General features: G+C 41.3%; 1 protein-coding gene across 4 annotated transcripts in view; it reads left to right on the top strand.

The window, feature by feature from the left end:
• The window catches only part of TRIM33 (tripartite motif containing 33), an 82,682-nt gene that overhangs the window by 26,808 nt on the left and 36,218 nt on the right, over window positions 1-19,656 (top strand). For 2 of the 4 annotated variants that reach the window (XM_063143401.1, XM_063143392.1), the window contains exons 2-4: window positions 10,739-10,857; window positions 10,987-11,134; window positions 16,620-16,752. In XM_063143401.1, coding sequence (XP_062999471.1) covers window positions 10,739-10,857; window positions 10,987-11,134; window positions 16,620-16,752 — 400 coding nt within the window. Of the gene's footprint in view, window positions 1-10,738; window positions 10,858-10,986; window positions 11,135-16,619; window positions 16,753-19,656 lie in introns of those variants that run through there. The other 2 variants (XM_063143414.1, XM_063143407.1) reach the window with 1 other exon arrangement.

Raw genomic sequence — 19,656 nt, 5'->3', positions numbered from 1 at the left:
GTGTGGGGAGAGCAGCTGAATTTGCCGCTGTTTCCTGCTCGGTCCCTGGGTTTTAGGACCTTCTGGAGAGACCACCTCGAGTGCCCCCCTGCCGCCCCTTTGCCTGTTAGCGCCCCCTGCCATCCCTTTGCTTCTTAACGCCCCCTATGCAATCCCACCGCCCCCAAGGGGGCAATACCGCCCACTTTGGGAACCACTGCTCTAAAGCACTCCCTTCACCCTCATTCAGTTCTGCACTGGATGCCCTGCTCCATGTCCCATCATTGTGAAATATCAAGACTACTTCAGGAGGGAGCAGGGCTTTTTCATTCGGAGCACAGTGTTTGTGAAATAGCTTCCTGCAAAAGGTACGCCAAAGCTCATTTCTAGTTCCTGGAAGAAGTTGTAAGACTTGTCTGTTTAGGATTGAACTCCAGATGAGTTGGTTTTATTTCTGCAGATCATTGCATGATTCAGTGTTTCATTGCTTTTATGTTCTCTCTCATTAGGTGTGGTGTGTTTTTGTTATTATTAGGCACCTCAAGTGTAGGGATGAAGCAAGATATAAATATTTTGAATACATTAAAATATTTGAATTTGCCAGCTTCTTCCTAACAGCTTGGAAAATGTGATTGTGCCTGGAAGGCAAAATCTCCTTAACATGTTTGTGTTTAAAAGCATTTATTTCAGGGGTGTATCATATGATTTGCTTGCTTGCCATGGATTAGTTGTTTTTGCTGAGTAGCAAACTCACTTGGCCCTTCCCCCTCTTGTTGCAGCTTATCCTCTTTATCTTCCTTTTCAACTTCTACCACTGGATCCCATCTGTCTGCCCAACCCTGCTAATGCTGGAGCACTGCTGTGCTGCCATTTTTAGCTGGCAATCTGACAGCTGCATAAGCTCAGCAAGGGCAAAAAACGGCTGATTTTAATTTGTTCATGTTAATCAAGTTTCTCATTGATACTACTTCATATATTTGATAAACAAACGTACAAAATTGACCATTAAACTATGTTAATTTACAACTAGAATAGTATTTACATCAGTGGTGGGGAACCTCTAGCCTGTGAGCGAAGTCTGGCTTGCTAAGTTTCTGTATGCAGACCACCAAGGCCCTTTAGTGAGGGGTGAGAGAGATTGGCTTAGTTTGAAGATGTTGCTTCAAGGCTTATGGAGTACCTTGAAGTGGTGGTTCCCAAAGGCTCTGCCAGCCCCTGTTGAGGCTCCTCCCTAGAGGCCCTGTCATTGATTTTTATCACCCTGCTGTAGTTATGGGTAGGATTGTTCTGGGCTGCCATTTTTCTAGCTGATGCAGCAGGGCAGGTCTATCATGGCAATTGAAGTGGTATAGTGAGAGGAGGCGATGTCAGACAGCATGTGGTAAAAAAGGGAGGGAAACTTAGGTTTAGTCAATCTTCTACGAAATGAAAAATCTAGGCAAAGTGGTATAGATGGTTTGTAGAAGTACTTATGTTTGCATCCACCTCCCTTTTAAATACCTAAAATAGAAACACCTAATTATATAGTGGACTACTTGTCTTTTTAAAAAGCTACTTAACTCTGTTGTGTTAAGGTGGTGCTGGGGGATTATAGCTCTGGGCCGTGGCTCCTAAGCCATGGGGTTCCACAGGGCTCTATCTTATCCCCTATGCTGTTTAACATATACATGAAGCCGCTGGGGGAGCGGAGGTTATCCGGAGATGTGGACTGAGGTGTCATCAATATGCGGATGATACCCAGCTCTACCTTTCCTTTTCATCAAACCCAGGTGAGGCAGTGACGGTTCTGAACCAGTGCCTGGGCACGGTAATGGACTGGATGAGGGCTAACAAACTGAGACTCAATCCAGACAAGACGGAGGTACTGTTAGCGGGTGGTTCATCTGTCCGGCGAGATGATGTTTGCCCTGTCCTGGATGGGGTTGCACTTTCCCTAAAGGATCGGGTCCGTAGTTTGGGGGTGCTCTTGGATCCAGAACTGTCACTTGAGGCACAGGTGAACTCAGTGGCAAAGAGCACTTTTTATCAGCTTAGGTTGATATACCAACTACGCCCTTATCTGGACAGAGATAGCCTAGCTACAGTTATCCATGCTCTGATAACCTCTCGCTTGGATTACTGCAATGCGTTATACGTGGGGCTGCCTTTGAAAACGGTCCGGAAGCTTCAGCTGGTACAAAACAGGGCAGCCCGTTTACTAACAGGGACTGGCTGGCGAGATCACATTACGCCAGTCCTTTTACAACTTCATTGGCTGCCAGTCCAGGTCCGGGGCCGATTCAAAGTGCTGGTATTGACATTTAAAGCCCTAAACGGTTTGGGGCCAGGTTATTTGAAGGAACGCCTCCTCCCATATGTACCTGCCCGGACCTTAAGATCATTTACAGGAGCGCTTCTCCGTGAGCCCCTGCCAAAGGAAGTGAGGCAGGTGGCTACTAGAAGGAGGGCTTTCTCCGCTGTGGCACCCCGGTTGTGGAATGAGCTCCCCAGAGAGGTCTGCCTGGCGCCTACACTGTACTGCTTTCATCGCCAGCTGAAGACCTTTTTATTCTCTCAGTATTTTAACACTTAATTTTAACTTAAATTTAAATTTTACTGTTCTAACTCTGTATTTTAATCTTATATCAATTTTGCTGTGTGGTTTTATCCTGGTTGTGCTTTTTATACTGTATTTTGTAATTGTGCTTTTAACCTGTTGGTTATTTTATTGTGGTTTTAATTTTTGTGAACCACCCAGAGAGCTTTGGCTATTGGGCGGTATAAAAATGTAATAAATAAATAGAGTTCATAACTTAGTATCACTTGGCATAGAAAACTACTCCTTATAGCTAGTTATCCAAGATTTGTTAAGAACATGATGAACTGCGATCCTTCATATGAGGCAACTTTGTTGGATGTGAATGAGATTTAATCCTTTTAAGATAGAGAAAACAAATTTAACCCTGTGTACACACATTCTCTAGCATCAATCTCTAAAGTGGCAAATCCTGTGGCAGTTCCATATGCCAGTCCATGTTGGCCAGCCTTTGGCTTAAGTGCTGTCAGTGGGGGTTTGTCCCATACCAGGTTTGGGACCAGGAGTGGCTACAGCAGATTCAGGCATGCACTATTGCCTGTCACTCTGCTGCTTTCTCCTCAGCTTAGTAGGTGAGAGGTACAAAAGTATGGTAGGTAGGAGGAACAGGAGTGAATAGATACTATAGCATACATTAGAGTGACATTATCTATTTGCTTGAACTTGACTGGCACACTTGCCAACATGTGGGTCATCATGACGGATTAAGAACGAATTTAAACTTTTTTCTACAGCAAGGGAATATTCTCATTCACCTCAAGTTCAATGTCACTATTCACATCCTGGCCTTATGAACGTTGTCAGACAGGGCCAAATACTGAAACCTACCCTTTTTTGGAAGTTTTGATTTCTGATGGAGGTCCACAAATTTTAGCTGGTCTTTCCAGCCAACCCTCATTACTTTAGCTGATGCCAAATACTTTCTCTTTGTCCTTGAGCATGAATCATGTGCAAAAACTTAGTGGAGGAATTGTCTCTTCACTTTCTCCTATGGGCTATCTATACGCCACCGCTTTGCCTACTCATTCACCCCAAACTGGGAGGGGTGACCGTGGGCTGTCCAATCAGGAAAAATTGCAGTGCCATTGTCAGACGGTGGTAATGTGCAGCAAATATTGAGGGACCGGAAACGGCAACCCCCTTTTTTTCTCACAACTCAGTGCAAGTTTGAAAGCCGATAGCTTCACATCTGTGCTGCTACATTCATTGAATTTATGCGATATTCATCATAACTGCCCGTTCTTTCATTCCCCATACTTTACTATTGTCATGGTGGCGATTATTAGACTTGTTGATCCTGCCCCCTGCCCTGCATTCCTGCGCCAACTCTGCACTGGGATCAACCTTTTATAGGGAAAAATTATTGACAACCTTTTACTTGAGAGGTACTGAACATAGGCTGCCTGGATGTATAGATTCCTGCAGTACCTTTCATCAATACCCCTAAAGATTGCTCCCCACAATAGTAGATGAAACCTCTAGAGCAGTGGTTTCCAAACTTTTTCAGGTAACCGCCCCCTTGGTTCCACAAACTCATGCCCAGCGCCCCCCTACCCTACAGTATAAAAATAATTATTCAGAATAGTGGTTTTCAACGACCCACCAAGGAAGATAATAACAATAAAATTCAAAACAGTAACAATTAATTGAATACTTTATGCAAAATCCAATTTATATGCCCTGCCACGCTGGCTGCAAACAGAGGCGTTCGCTCTCTTTTCCCTCCCTCCCTCGGCAATTTTGTGACAGGTGCTTCCCATTTAGAGGGGATTCTAGGAGTTGAAGGACTTTTTTCTGTCTAAACATGCATAAAATTGTGCCTTTAACTTATGTCACACTAGCATGAATACAGGAATCAAATAGGATTTACTTCTTTAGTGGAACACACTTACTTAGGAGTAAGCACCATTTTGTTATAGGAAAGGATAATGTATTTTAATTAAAATTTTAAAATAATTATCTGCCACCTGGTACAGAGTTTTCCTATGGAAAACCTGACTGGGACTGAAGTAGAGGGGCACTAATTTTACTGTACTTACTGTCTTTAAATATGGTTAAATATCCCACAGTTACCTTGCTATTCTATTTCTACAATTCATTTTCTCCTGTCCTTTTTTCACCCTCTCTTCGTTTTCAGGCTGAATCCTATGCACATTTACCTCAGAGTAAGTTCTATTGATCTCAGTGGGGCTTACTTCTGAGTAGACATACTTAGGATTGTGTTGCAGCTCTGTTTTTATGGTGACACAAGATACACACATACCATGTTTACCAAAAGAACGCTTGAAAAAGGGGTTGGACACCCTGAAATAAGCAAGGGCAGATAGGAATTGTTTCAGCAAGCATTCTGGAAAAAGGTGCAGCTGAATCTTCTTTAGCCAGGAAGGACCTGGGGAATTGCAATTCTCTCTCTCTCCCCCTTTTCTTTTCTCTCCCAATCCTGTTGTAGTCCAGATTTTTTGGAGGGTGGGAGCACACACACAGACACACAGCATCTCTCTCTCTCTCCAACCCCCCTCCCTCCAAGCCCCCCCTCTCTGCAACCCCCCCTCCCCTCAAGCCTCACAATAGCTGCTGGGCTAATTACGACAGGAGGGCAGCAGCTCAGAGGGGAGATGGCCCCAATCTGCAACTCCTGACAGGGGAAGGGAGCCTGGTGATACCTTGCAGCAGCACAAGCAGTCCTGCTCCCTACCCAGCCTGCCGGCTGACTGCTGTTCTTCGCAGCTGCTCTGCCACCCGCCGTCCTCCACATGCTCCTTCCTCTCCGCCACATGGCTGCTGCTCCCGCCTTGTGCAGCAACTATTGCAAGAGGTCTGCTGGGGCAGCTTGTAGGAGGGAGCAGCTCTGGCCGAGGGAGCGAGCGAGCGAGCAGGCGGCGGTGGCGGCTCCAGCAGGAAAGAAGCCCTGGGCCCTCCTAGGCAGGAGAGGAGTGGGCAGAGCAGCTGAATTCACCGCTGTTTCCTGCTCTGCTGCCTCCTGTGGGCGCTTCCCCCACCACCTACTTCTGGTGGGGCCGCTGAGGGGTTGAGATAGGAGGAGAGTGCGGCTGCGTGAGTGAGAAAGTCCTTCCTCAGCAGGAGTGGTGTGGGGAGAGTAGCTGAATTTGCCGCTGTTTCCTGCTCGGTCCCTGGGTTTTAGGACCTTCCGGAGAGACCACCTTGAGCGCCCCCTGTTGTCCCTTTGCCTGTTAGCGCCCCCTGCCAGCGCCCCCTGCTGTCCCTTTGCCTCTTAACGCCCCCTATGCAATCCCACCGCCCCCAAGGGGGCAATACCGCCCACTTTGGGAACCACTGCTCTAGAGATAAGTACCATAATGATTGACTTCACTCAGACTCACAAACTGAATGAAACTTATAGCTTTAAAACATTTATTAAAACAATTTAAGAAAGCTAAACAAACCTCCATTCAGCAAAGCAAATTCAAAGAATATACTCACAATTCTGGCAGATTTCTGGAGAACAGGATCTTTGCTAAGATGAACACAGACAAACACTCCCCCAGTGACAACACCGGTGTTGGACTCTTCCCATGGTCTTAGGCCTAGCAACTAGGCTCAAGCCAGTGCTGAAAAGTCAGCTTAGGTCTTGATGGTTTGAGAGAAGAAGAGTATTTGTATGCTCACAAATTCTGCATCACTAATACTGACACTGCAAAGGAGCTGTTCTCCACAGAGGGCCTTCATCTCTCTCAGGCAAAACCAAGGAGTCACTGAGGCCTTCATGCTAGGCCCAGAGCAACATTGTGGATGTCATGCTTGAGGGAAAGGAAAGACGTCTTTTCAAAGACAAAGACCACCCTCCCAATACATACTAATTCATTCAAAAATATCTAAAATATTTTAAAACATAATAATAATTTATTATTATTATTATTATTATTATTATTTGTTATTATTTCTTAACCACCTCTCCCTCTGGATCGAGGCGGGGAACAACATTGAATACAAAAATATAAAATACATAAAACTGATTAAAAACATAAAACCAGTACATTATTAAAATCTCAAAATATTTTAAGATATTTTAAAATTTGGGTAGGCCCATCAATTTAGGTTGTCCTCTTCCCAGAATGTTCCATCCCTTCTGACATACTGGTTTACCCCAAAGCTGGACATTAATTCTGCTTTTCATGTGGTCAACTGTCTGGTTTACTTTTTTGTTCTTCTGGATTTTCTAAATCACAAATTTACCTTTACATTAGTCTGAACCTTTCACCTCGTTCCTTTAACAGGAATACATACAGTTGGTAAAAGTCACAAGTTCTTATGAGTAATGACTTTGAGCAATATCAAATCATATTTCCAAATCATATTTCATCAGGCCTTACCTAGTCCAAAGTATCTAACCCTTGATACAGTGTTTTATTTGTGTAGGCCTACTTGCCCCCTTAATATTAAAACATTACCCCATCACTTGTACATCCATTTAAACCCATTCTATGCCCCCAAAAGCTTCTTCCTCTATGCTATGCCAGGAAAGAAGGAAAGGAACCTCTCGTGCAAAGCACTTGAGTCCTAGAGGGACGCCTGCTTTCGCTGACATTTTCTTGGCAGACTTTGTAGCGGGGTGGTTTGCCATTGCCTTCCCCAGTCGCAGTTACCTTTCCCCCAGCTAGCTGGGTACTCATTTTACTGACCTTGGAAGAATGGAAGGCTGAGTTGACTTGAGCCGGCTGCCTGAGAACCAGCTTCCGCGGGGATCGAACTCAGGCTATGGGGAGAGTTTCAGCTGTAGTAACTGCCACTTACGAGGCTTCATGCTATGCCAACAAACTCTTATAATTCCACCTTTACACATATTCAGTAAAATTTCAAATGAAGAAAAAAACCTTCAGTTTAACAAGGCCTACTCTCTTAAACTGAACTGAAGCCATCACTGACAGACAACAAACAAACGTGGTGACATCAGAGCAATGTAAAAAGTTGTGTTAAAAAGGCACATCAAAAAGCACAGTTTCGCGTGGAATAGCACAGTGTGGCTGCAAGTTGGTGGCTGCATCATATAAACATCGAGGTGCAACTGTGAAGCCATGATGGGGTATATAGAGCATATTATAGACAAGCGCCTAGACTTCAGACAGGTATATGGATGTCTTGTATCATTACGCTGAGCTCTTACTGAAGAGAAGCTTTTATTTAAAAGCCATCCAAATTGATTTAGTGATGGCCACCGATTTAGATAGCTTTAAAAGGGGCTTAGATACATTCCTGGAGGAGAAGTATATCAATGGCTGCTAGTCCTGATGGCTATGTGCTACCTTTTGTATCCAAGGCAGCAAGCCAATATGCACCAGTTGCTCGGGAACATGGGCAGTAAAGTGTTGTTTGCGCTCATGTCCTGCTTGTGGGTTCATGGTCGACAGCTGATCCACCACTGTGTGAACAGAGTGCTGGACTACATGGACCCTTGGTCTGATCCAGCATGGCTGTTCTTATGTTCAATGACAGTCTTTTTTCTACTTTCTGTACAAGCTCAGTACATAATGAGAAAAGACTTCCTCCACTCAGAAGAGTATTTGAGGAAGGAATGGGTCTTGCAGGCCTCCAAATATGAAAAGAAGTGCTTACTGCTCTTCCCTTCTCCATTGACCTCATGTAGACACTCATCTCCAAACTATGTTTTAGGGAGATAGCAGAAAGGATTTGAGCCAGTTTAATTTTCCAAAGGATGGTGCAAAGTGATAGAAAAGACCTCTCCCATGAGTCTTCTGTTCTTGCCAGATGATTTGGGGGAGGGGATGTGCCTTATCTCACTTTCCACAGGGCTTTTGCCCAAGTCACATGCCATACAAGTCTTGGTCACTATATTTGCAAAAATCCCAGTGTGAAGTGAAAGATCCCTCCTGTAAGAGATACGTGCAGTTTGTGGACAGCTCTAATCTTTGTGCTGTTCTTGTGAGAGAAGACATGGTTGATAAAGTGGCAAGAAGGTCTGGCAACTGAATTTGTGGAGCCCTGCCAGTTTTGCAACTGAGATGGCAAGAAACTCTTTTCTAGTGAATGCTGCACTCCTGAGAATCCTAATGATGCTAGGGGTTGCATATAAGAACTGTAGGGTACATACATGCTCACTTCTGTTAGATCAAATAATATATTCAGAAAATATATTATGCGAGTAAATGCATATCTGTTCAGCGAAAACAAGATTGACCTCATCCTTTACTGTGGCCTGGAGGAAAGCTGTCTTAGTTTTGATATACCAAACCTTTAATTCTGACTCCAGCCCCAAGGGTGGTACTGAAGGTTAGTGCATAAGTAGGTTAAATAAAATAGTTCAGTTTTGTAAACACTTTTTCAGGAGAGTTGCTAAATCCCTGCTTCACTTGCACTTCTGGCAGTGTTGATTGTTGAACGAAAGTTGATTCTATTAAAAAGATTGCTTTTCCTATATTGTGGTACTTGATGGGATCACCATAACTATCACTTAATGACTTCATTCATTATTTAGCCTTAGTATGAGTACATTTTTAATATTTCTTAAATTTTGTTGTAGAATCTAATTTGGCAATCAGAAGTTTCATTATCCTTTATGTTTTTAATGAATTGTTTCTAGCCTCCCCTCAGCTCCATATGGGTGTCCACAGGGGTTAATTATGAGAATAGTACTGTTTTTTAAATGTACAATTATCTTACTTCAGCCTCATTAGCTTGATGTCAAGGAAAGCAGCTCAACTCAAAAACAGTTATTTTTCTGAAATTAGAGAAAGCTGCATTCTCAGGATCGAGCAGCAGTGCACAACCTATGTTTTCCTCCCTGGGCGTAATTGTAAAACATTTGTCTTGCATTTAACTTCTGGAGAAGATCAAACTCCTTCCAGCAAAAATGCTACTTTGATTCAGATTCCGCCTCCTGCTGTGTAGTTTTGGAACACGCAGGATTTCTCACTCACTTGGAAATCTTTCATGTTTTGCTTAAACTGGTAAAGGAATTAATATCCAGGGGCAGCACGGTGGTTCTGAAAAGTGGTTTTCATCTGCTGCTGCTGATGTTTGATAGGCATGTTAATTACATGGTAACAGCAACATTTTCTGATAATTTACATGGCTAGAAAAATTAAAAGGCTGTTCTTTTCCTTATAACAGGTCTGGGCAGCCTGCTGCTTTCCAGATGTTGTTGGACTCCAGTTCAGATTCACCCCCGCCAGCTTGGAACCCAACAACATTCAGAGGGCCACAGGATGCCCATCCATGCCTTATAATATGGGTTGTCTTATGAAAATGAGTACAAGGCAGTATTGAGTACAGCTATGTTAATACATATGGGGGCCTCTTCAAATTAAGGTTTGTGCAGAATGTACTTAAGGCAGTACAAGATTTATTTATATACAGCCATTCTTAAAAGGGCTTTTTAATTCATGAAAACCTTAAAGACAGACCAGTATTCTCAGAAGTTGCGAAAAAACCAAAAAGTGCTCAAACTAATAGATGATTAGATAATAGTGAGAGATGAAATGTACATTAAACATCAAACTTTCATATTTAAATCATAATGACACGAAACTCTGAACTATTACTGCCTTTCTCTAGGAGCCACATCAACATATCTGTCCTTGTGGCTGCTGGTGTTTTTTTTTTTTTTAGCAATGTGACATAAAGGCATTAGTTTAGATCTGCACAAAGTTCCTGTTGATTTCAGTGGGACATAAGGCAGTGACTATTTTGTCCCATGAAATCAGTGGGTCCCAAGCACAGCTAACTTAGTTTTGATACAACCTATTAAGGACTAAGATAAAAAAAAGTTGCATAAAATGCCTTTCCACCTGTATATGTTGCATTATTATTTGTTAAGCTCCATAACATGCATTATCCCTCAGGTGAAGTGTTTTGTAAAACAAAGCTAACACTGCATGTAAAAGCTTATGGAACACTTGGTGCTGGAAAAAACATTGCTGCTTGGTTACCCAAGCACTTAAAAAAAAATGATGTGTCTCATAGGAATTTGAAATATTTTTTTGTCTGGCCTTAGTTGTTAACAAATAGAGTAAAATATATTATCTGGCCCATGGGAGTAGAAAGTGTTCTTATGCCATTATCACTGAGCACATGCTAACGAATTTAGGAGAAGATTCTACATGTTCATTAGCAATCCTTATAATGATCAAACACCAGTATTTTTTTTTTTAAAAAAATGAAGTTATGACAGTCCAGAGAAGTGTAAGATGTATCCTCTTTTGGTTGCAGTTGGTGTGATCAGGTGTCCAATCTGTCGCCAGGAATGCAGGCAAATAGATTTGGTAGATAACTACTTTGTCAAAGACACATCTGAAGCACCCAGCAGCTCTGATGAGAAATCTGAACAGGTATGACACTCCCACTATTCTCCTTGCAATATGGTTTGGTTTACATCTTGTGTAGAGTATAGGCTTTAGTAATTTCTGGATTGACATGTTGAGGTTTCAGATTTGAAAATATTTTTTTCCTGCTTTTAGGTGTGCACCAGCTGTGAAGATAATTCTAGTGCTGTTGGTTTCTGTGTGGAATGTGGAGAATGGCTATGCAAAACGTGCATAGAAGCTCATCAACGAGTAAAATTTACTAAGGATCACATGATCAGAAAGAAAGAAGATGTCTCTTCAGGTGAAATTTCTAACTTCAGATGTCATATGTTTATCAAGTATAGTTATGGATAAACTGATCAAGTATGACTAAATATATCAGTTATGTAGTGTACTGAAAATCCATGCCACTGAGTCAATTTTAGGTTTTTGTAAAGAGAGGCAGCTGAACTACAGGTGCTCAGTTTTTTTATTTCATTGGATCTAATAGCAGATTTTGCTCATCAGATGTTTAGATATCATTACACAAATATAAAGTCTTGCTCAGCTCTACATCTTGTTGTAGCTGCTTATTTTATTCATTTATATGTATATTTTTAGGTTCCCTTTCAGTGCTTAGCCCCCCCATAGCAGATTACACCATAAAATGTCAAATCCATTAAAATACCCAACAGTTTAATAACCATTACAAAACAACAGCTTTAAAACATGGCAAGAAACATTCCAGCAAAGGTTACATACCGCAAATTTAAATAGATCAATATTCTCAAAACCAGCAACACTAAAACCTTTTAGGAAAATGCAATCCAAATCAGATTAGTTTTTGACAATGTCTGACAGCGGCTCTCTGGGGTTTCAAGTAGGATTCTTTCCTAGCCCTACCTGGAAAAGCCAGAGATTGAATCTTGGACCATGTGCTCTACCACTGAGTTACAGACCTTGCCTCAGCAACATCATAATTAATTACTAGAAGCAGTGTGGTGCAGTAACTAGAGTGTTGAACTAGATTTGGGTTTTAGTCCCCACTTGGCCATGGAACCTCAGTGGGTGACTTTGGGCCAGTCACACTCTCAGCCCAACCTACCTCACAGGGTTATTATCGTGAGGATAAAAGGTAGAGGAGGAGGATTACATACACTATCTTGGGTTCGTTAAGAAGGAAAAAAGGCAGGATATAAATGTAACAATTAAATGAAATAAATAATTACAAGCCAGGGAAAGCCTACTTAAACAAGTACATTTTCAGGAGGCATTTAAAACATATCACATTTTCTGTCTCCTGAACTTGACCGTACTGCAAAGGCTCACTTCTGAGATGTTACATGGCAACATTGTGTAATGACCAACAAGACCTCTTCTGAAGATCTTAAAGGTTGACTATATATGCATAGGTGGTCTACTAGGTCTCCTTGTCTCAAATTGTTTTGGTTCTTGTAGATATGTAACATTTCTGGAAATTTTGAGGCCGTGGGAAAAAAAACCTGAGGGTTTCATGAAAAAAATAGAAAAATAAGCAATACTTATTTTTTAAGCACACTTTACTGATCTAACGTCACTCTGTTGCTTTAAGACAACCTTCCCCAACCTTTTGCCCTCCAGCTGTTTTGGACTTCAGCTCCCATCAGCCACAGTCAGCATGTTGGGCACTGTTGTCCCAAACATCCAGAGTGCACCAGGTTGGTTACAGCTGCTTTTGGAAACATAAAGCAGCCTTTCTGTTCCTAAAGATAGTTTTTGTATAACTTATTTTGCTCATAGAATTATTAATATACTTTAAAACTTTGAAAAGTAAACTCAGTAAATTTGCAATTATTGTATGAATAGATTAGAATTGCATTAAATGATTGTTTATAGCATCAGAATCTCAAGTCTCTGTAGAACAAGACCCAAACTGTCAAGAATACATAATGGTGACTCTACTCACATGTTGGGTGGCTACAGTCTTGGACTGGGAGTCAGGAGATCCAGGTTCTAATCCCCACTCGGCCATGGAAGCTCACTGGGTGACTTTGGCCAGTCACATACTCTGAGCCCAACCTACCTCACAGGGTGGTTGTTGTGAGGATAAAATGGAGCGGAGGAGGAGAATTATGTATGCTGCCTTGGGTTCCTTGGAGGCAAAAAGGCGGGCTATAAATGCAATAAATAATAATAATAAAATACACTTGAGATCAGTAATTTTAATAAGGAATGAAAGAATTAACTATGTTCGGAATCTTACAGAGAAGATTTTTTAAAAAATTCCTACATGGCTTTATTATTTCCAGACATTTTATATCTCTAGTCTTCCTATAAATGTGTTCTTATTACATAGATTTTAGAAATCATTTAGAATTTTAAACAAAATACTTCTTTTAAATTCTAAAAGAAAATATTTCATAATAGAAAGCTGTGCAATTTTTCAGAAAAACAAAAACGGTCCTTGGAAAAAAATGGGGGGGACTTCCCCTCCCCCAAATTTTTCTGTTCTTTTTCTGGGCCTTCACATATCTAGGTTTTTGTATGTCAACAGAATAACTTTGAACATGGCTCAGTCGTTAACAGGCAGCCAGTGCAGTTCTTTTAGCATAGGTGTAATGTGAACATGGCTGGGTACTCAACTTAGCTGCCGTGTTCTGCACTAGCTGCAGCTTCTGAACCAGGCACAAAACAGCCCCACATAGAGTGCATTACAGTAATTAGTTGTGGGGTTACCAGTGCATGAACCACAGTGACTAGGCTATCCCTATCCAGGAACAGATGTAGTTGTTGCACCAACTGAAGTTGGTAATGGGCACAATAAGCCAATGAGGTCACTTGGGCCTCCAGAGACAAAGATGAATCCAGGAATACCCCCAAACTATGGAGCTGTTCCTTCAGAGGGAGTGCAATCCTATACAGAACAGGTAAACAATTCAGTTCCCAGACCTGGGAACCACCATGGGGTTTTCTGTTTTTCAGGATTTAGTTTCAATTTATTGGCTGTCATCCATTCCATGATTGCATCTACTCATGGTTTCTCCCGCCTCAGATGTTACGAGAAATAGAGCTGGGTACCATTGGTGTACTGATGACACTTTACCTACATCTCCTAAGGGCTGCTCCCTACGGTTTCATGTACATATTGAATAACACTGGGGACAAAATAGTGCTCTCTGGCACCCCACAGTTCATTTGCCAGGGGGCCAAGCCACAATCCCCTAATGTAAGGCTTTAAAGATTAACTGCAGCTCTTTGAGTTGGACCTGGAAAAACACTAGAAGTCGGTGCACCTTTTGCAAAATGGGTGTTGCATATTCTGAGCCCACCAATATCTGGTAAACAGCATTTTGCAAATTTGAAATGTCCGAACAGTCTTCAAAGGCAGGCTCTTTACAACAGTGTAGTCTGGATGTAACTGTTGCATGAGTAACCTAAACTAGGTCGGACTGTTGTAGGTGAGATTGTAGGTAAAGCTGGCATACCAGCTTGAACTGATTCCTGCATTGAGCAGGGGGTTGGACTCGATGTCCTTGTAGGCCCCTTCCAACTCTGCTATTCTATGATTCTATGATAAAAGGCACTCCGGTCAACCAACTGCCTCAACCGATTGTGCGGGGTCCAGAAGATACCCCACAAGCTGGGAACATGGCCCTTCAGTAAAAGTACAATCCAATTCAAGATTGATTGCATACCTCCACCCAGTTTGGGCAGTTTCCTAACCCACAACTCCTTGATATTAACTGGAATAAGCATCAGTTTGTTTGCCTTTATTCATCTACCAGGATTAGTAGATGAAAAAGAGAGCTACAGTTGCATGACATTCACATGTTGGTGATATCACCCTATAGGTTGTTTAGGAGTTAAACAACCCAATTAACCCAATATTAAACAATGGGCAATTAACAACCCTGAGCCATGGATTTTGTTTTGAGTAGTTCTACAGAAGCTTCTACTCCTAATTATTCCAAGATTTCTTCATTTCAATAATATAGTTTAGAGTGTTTTTTAAAGGGGGTGTATTTTGTTTCTAGTTAAAACACTGAGGGTTCAAAATCCTTGCTGATCTTCTATATATTGTCCAGAATTCTATCAGTAGATCCTGATCTACCTTCTGCCCACCCCTGCTTTAATGTAACAAAAAACAGGCCATAACATGAGGAACTGGGACCTACGCTAGGACCTTTGAATTTAGAAATGAGTACATTGGCAGTGACCTTGGTTCAGGCAATTTTAGCCATTTGAATTCTGTGGAAGCTAGACTATAGGTTTTGAGAGAAGAAAGGGAGAAAGTCAAGAGAATTGGCAAAGGATAAAAGGGAATTGGGGTAGTAGTTAGAGGGGCAGGGTGCGGCAAAGCAAAATAGTTTTGGGGGTAATGGTGGCATGTTTGAATGCAGCTGAAAGAGATTTCCAAGCATCTTATTCAAACTTCCTTGCTCTAGAGTCCAGTCACAAAGATTCACCATCTAGGAAGACACTCTTTGTTGCCATCTAAAGCAGTTGCCTTGGCTGGCTAGCTTACATATTAAAACATGTACAGTTAAAACAGATAGAGATATACAAAAAAATAAACATAAAAATAAACATACTACAATATTAAAACATTTACAAATATTTAAAATATGAATAATTAAAAAAAATCCAAAATATAAACACATAAACAGAGGTCCATAGTACTCCCCAAAGGCCAGCTGGAACTAGAAAGTTTTAGCCTGCCTCCAGAAACCCACCAGGGAGGCAGCTAGTCTAGCTTCCCTTGGAAGGGAGTTCCAGAGCCCTGGGGCAGCCACTGAGAAGGCCCTCTCCCGCGTTCCCACTAGGCGTGTCTGTGATGGTGGTGGGACCAAGAGAAGGGCCTCCCCTGAGGATCTTAGAGTATGGGCAGGCTCATAAGGGAGAATATGGTCTTTCAGATAACCTGGGCCCAAGCTGCATAGGACTTTATAGGTCATAACCAGCAGTTTGAATTGTGCCTGGAAACAGACTGGAAGCCAGTGAAGCTGTTTTAACAAGGGAGTTGTATTCTCCCTGTAACTAGCCCCGGTCAACAATCTGTCTGCAGCTCTTTGAATTAGTTGAAGTTTCCAAACACTCTTCAAAGGCAGCCCCACATAGAGCGCATTACAGTAATCCAAATGGGATGTAACTAAGACATGTGTCACTGTGGCCAGATCAGACATCTCTAGGAATATGTGCAGCTGGTTCACTAGCTTTAACTGTGCAAATGCATTCCTGGCCACTGCCGAAACCTGGGCATCCAGGCTTAGGGCTGAATCCAGGAGTACACCCATGCTGAGAACCTGTGTCTTCAGGGGGAGTGTAACCCCATCCTGTGTAACTGAATCCCTTCAGTTACACATTTGAACGTTGGGTCTTTTGCACTGTTGCTGCATGTGTTTGAACTGCCCCAATAAAAATACAAAGGGAATAAGTAACTATGGGGAGTAAGCAACAGGTAGCTGTGCCTTTGCACCCTCACTCACTTCAGGACTTATTCTAGGAAGCATTAAATTCCTTTTGCGCAAGTTGTGGTTCCTGTTGGCGCAATGGAATTAGCAGAAAGGGCCACTTGCAGAGCCAAATCAGCGGGGCATAACAGAATTGGCCCTTTTGGATACTGCCCTGTGTTCCTTGCTATTTCTCTGTACTTCTGTATTGGGAACTATACCATGGAATTTGCCCTCCATGAACTCTGAACTCTCTCCTTGCAATTTTAGTCTGTAGACTATAGACTATAAGTGAACTGCTTAGGGATTGTATTATATTAAGTGGTAGAGTCAATTTTTATGTTAAAATACAAAGCCTTTTTTTCTCTTTTAATACAGAGGCTGTTGGAGCATCTGGTCAACGTCCTGTTTTCTGTCCTGTGCATAAACAAGAACAGTTAAAACTCTTCTGTGAAACTTGCGACAGACTGACATGTAGAGATTGTCAATTACTGGAGCACAAAGAACATAGGTATTGATACCATTTTTTTCTATGCTGCCTCTTCTCACAACAGGTGGTTTAAAAATAATCCTGAAGAATTTGTTCTATAAAAACTTTTGTTTTGTTTTCATTCTATGGCAAATAGACTTGGAGTGGTGGTACTTCTAGTCTTGATTCTAATGAGGATCAAATGACAAGTAAAATTAATAGTGTGGTAATCTGATTAAAACAGTCTCAGTCAATCATGTGAGATTTAATTGATTATACATTTGCATATTAATGAAGCAGGGTTTTTTGGTGGGGGACATGCTTTGATTTGAGAAGATGCATGCAGCAGGCACCATCTTAGAAGATGCATTCCCTCCAGAAGGGCAGTGGGGAAGGAAAACGGGAATGAGTTTTCTAAGATGGCATCAGCATTTGTGATGTTTAGAAGTACTAACATTAAAATTAATTAACTCTTTTAAAATGTATTGCTTGATTTATGTATTGCTTGCCCCAACCTGGGTTTGGAGGTATGTCAACCAGTTCTGGATGGGGTTGCACTCCCCCTGAACGACTACGTTCACAGTTTGGGGGTGCTCCTGCATACATTGTTCCAAATGACAGCCCAGATAGATGCGACGGCCAGGAGTGCCTACTATCAGCTTCAGCTGATACGCCTGCGCTCTACATAGGGCTACCTTTGTGCCTTGTCCAGAAATTATTATTATTATTATTATTATTATTATTATTATTATTATTATTAATTTATATAGCACCATCAGTGTACATGGTGCTGTACAGATAACACAGTAAATAGCAAGACCCTGCCGCATAGGCTTACAATCTAATATGGTAGTCAGGTTGGTCACTGGTAGACCTAGGGGTGACCACATTACACCAATTTTAAAATAACTTCACTGGCTGCCAATTAGTTCCCGGGTGAAGTATAAAATGTTGGTTATTACCATAAAGCCCTACATGGTTTGGGTCCAGGTTACCTGCGGGGTCGCCTTCTCCTACACAATCTGCCCCGCACACTCAGGTCCTCTGGGAAGAATTTAGTTCGGTCAGTGAAAACTAGGCTGACAACCATTACCCAGAGGACCTTCTCTTCTGCCGCTCCCAGACTGTGGAATGGCCTGCCGGGGGATTCATCAACTTAACAGTTTTTCTGAATTTAAAAAAGCTATAAAAACCGATCTCTTCTGGCAGGCCTACCCAGTCAAATTTTAAAATGCCTGGCTGTTATTTTAATAATGTATTAGTTTTACATGTTCTTAATGAGTTTTATATATTTTATAGTATTTTTATATTTGATGTTGTTCCCCGCCTCAATCCAGAGGGAGAGGCGGGTAAGAAATTATTATTATTATTATTATTATTATTATTATTATTATTATTATTATTATTATTCAGAAACATTTTTTAATTTGATCAATTTTTAAAAATAGATTAAGTATTGCATTCCCAAAAATGAGAGATGCATATAGTAGTTTTATCTTGCATTGGTGCCTTTGTAGGTCAGTTCTGATAAAGGGAGTGAAATAATGGTAACAGCAAGTCAGAATGGTGGTTTATCAGCAAAACTTTGTGGTGTGATCCTTGAATGGATTAAGGAAATTGTTGGAAGAGACTTGAAGCTCATGAATTGTTTATTGCAATTAGATGCTCATCTTTTTTTCATATCAGCAATGGTAATGCTGGCACTTTAACATGAGTTCAGTCCATAGATTATTACAACAATAAATTCTAATTTTATTTTATTTATTTATTTATTTAATTAACATTTATATACCGCCCCACAGCCGAAGCTCTCTGGGCGATTTACAACAATTAAAAATAGTAAACATTAAAAGTATACAAAAATTAAAAAAACATAAAAACAGTATAAAAACAACAGTATACTTCAAAACAGTATTTGAAATAGCAAAGATTTGAGGCAAATGTGGCAAGAGAGAAAATAGTTCTGGCAAACACAATTTTGCTGAGTGGATGGAACTTATCTTCTGTGCAGAAAAATGTGTTTGCAGGCGATATGCAAAAATCATGCAAGTATCTGTTTTGCTATGATTGCACATTTGGAAGCACCTGCACATAATGACTCTCCTAAATGCTTATTATTTTTGGCTGCGATTTCTCACTGTGTGCACATGGACAAATTAGATGTATCATGTGGTGTAAATATGGCAAGCATTCTTTTTCCTGATATGCATGTAGGAAACTTTGTATGTATTCTAATGAACGATGTCTTTCTGCCAACATAATTGAATTTCTCCTTCCCCTTGCAGCTTCCTGCATGCTACCCGATCTGCTCCATACGGTGGAGGGGGGGGGACCCCCTGGAGCAGATATGGGGTGTGCAAGAGGCTCCATTAGGGAAGAGAAACTCCAGTTGCATAAGAAAAGTTTGCTTGCCTCACATTAGAGTTAGCCCCACATGTGAAGTCACCACTAGAGATAGCAATAATATAAAGAATTTAAGATTTTTCCCTTAAGTATTTCAGTTTACTCATAAAAATATGCTTTAGATTGCAATCCTAAGCACATTTACTAAGAGGAAGTTCCATTGAACGCTGTTTTAGGCTGCATTTAATAAATGTTTGTTTTAGCTTCCATAGAACTTTAAAAAAGCTGATGCTGCTTTATGGAAGACTTTTACATTTGTTATCTGCCATTTGAAAACAGGCTTGGATGCAAAGATTCCCCATGGCAAGTGAACTTGAAACTAGCAGCTTCTCAAGTGCAGAAAGTTATAGCTGAGGGGAGGAAATCAGTGAGTGCAAATGCCTTCCACCTCAAACTTAGAACCTTTATATCCAAGCTTTGTACCTTTTGAGGCATACCTTGAAAGTAATTTCCTTGTTTAAGTACTCCAATTCCTTATGGAAAGTTTCACTTATACATTAATTTTGGGTTATGAAAGTCTGGATAGTTGATATACACTGTATT

This window comes from Elgaria multicarinata, chromosome 1 (assembly GCF_023053635.1).
Source record: "Elgaria multicarinata webbii isolate HBS135686 ecotype San Diego chromosome 1, rElgMul1.1.pri, whole genome shotgun sequence".
Classification (NCBI taxonomy): domain Eukaryota; kingdom Metazoa; phylum Chordata; class Lepidosauria; order Squamata; family Anguidae; genus Elgaria; species Elgaria multicarinata.
This window is presented reverse-complemented; position numbering and strand designations above follow the sequence as displayed.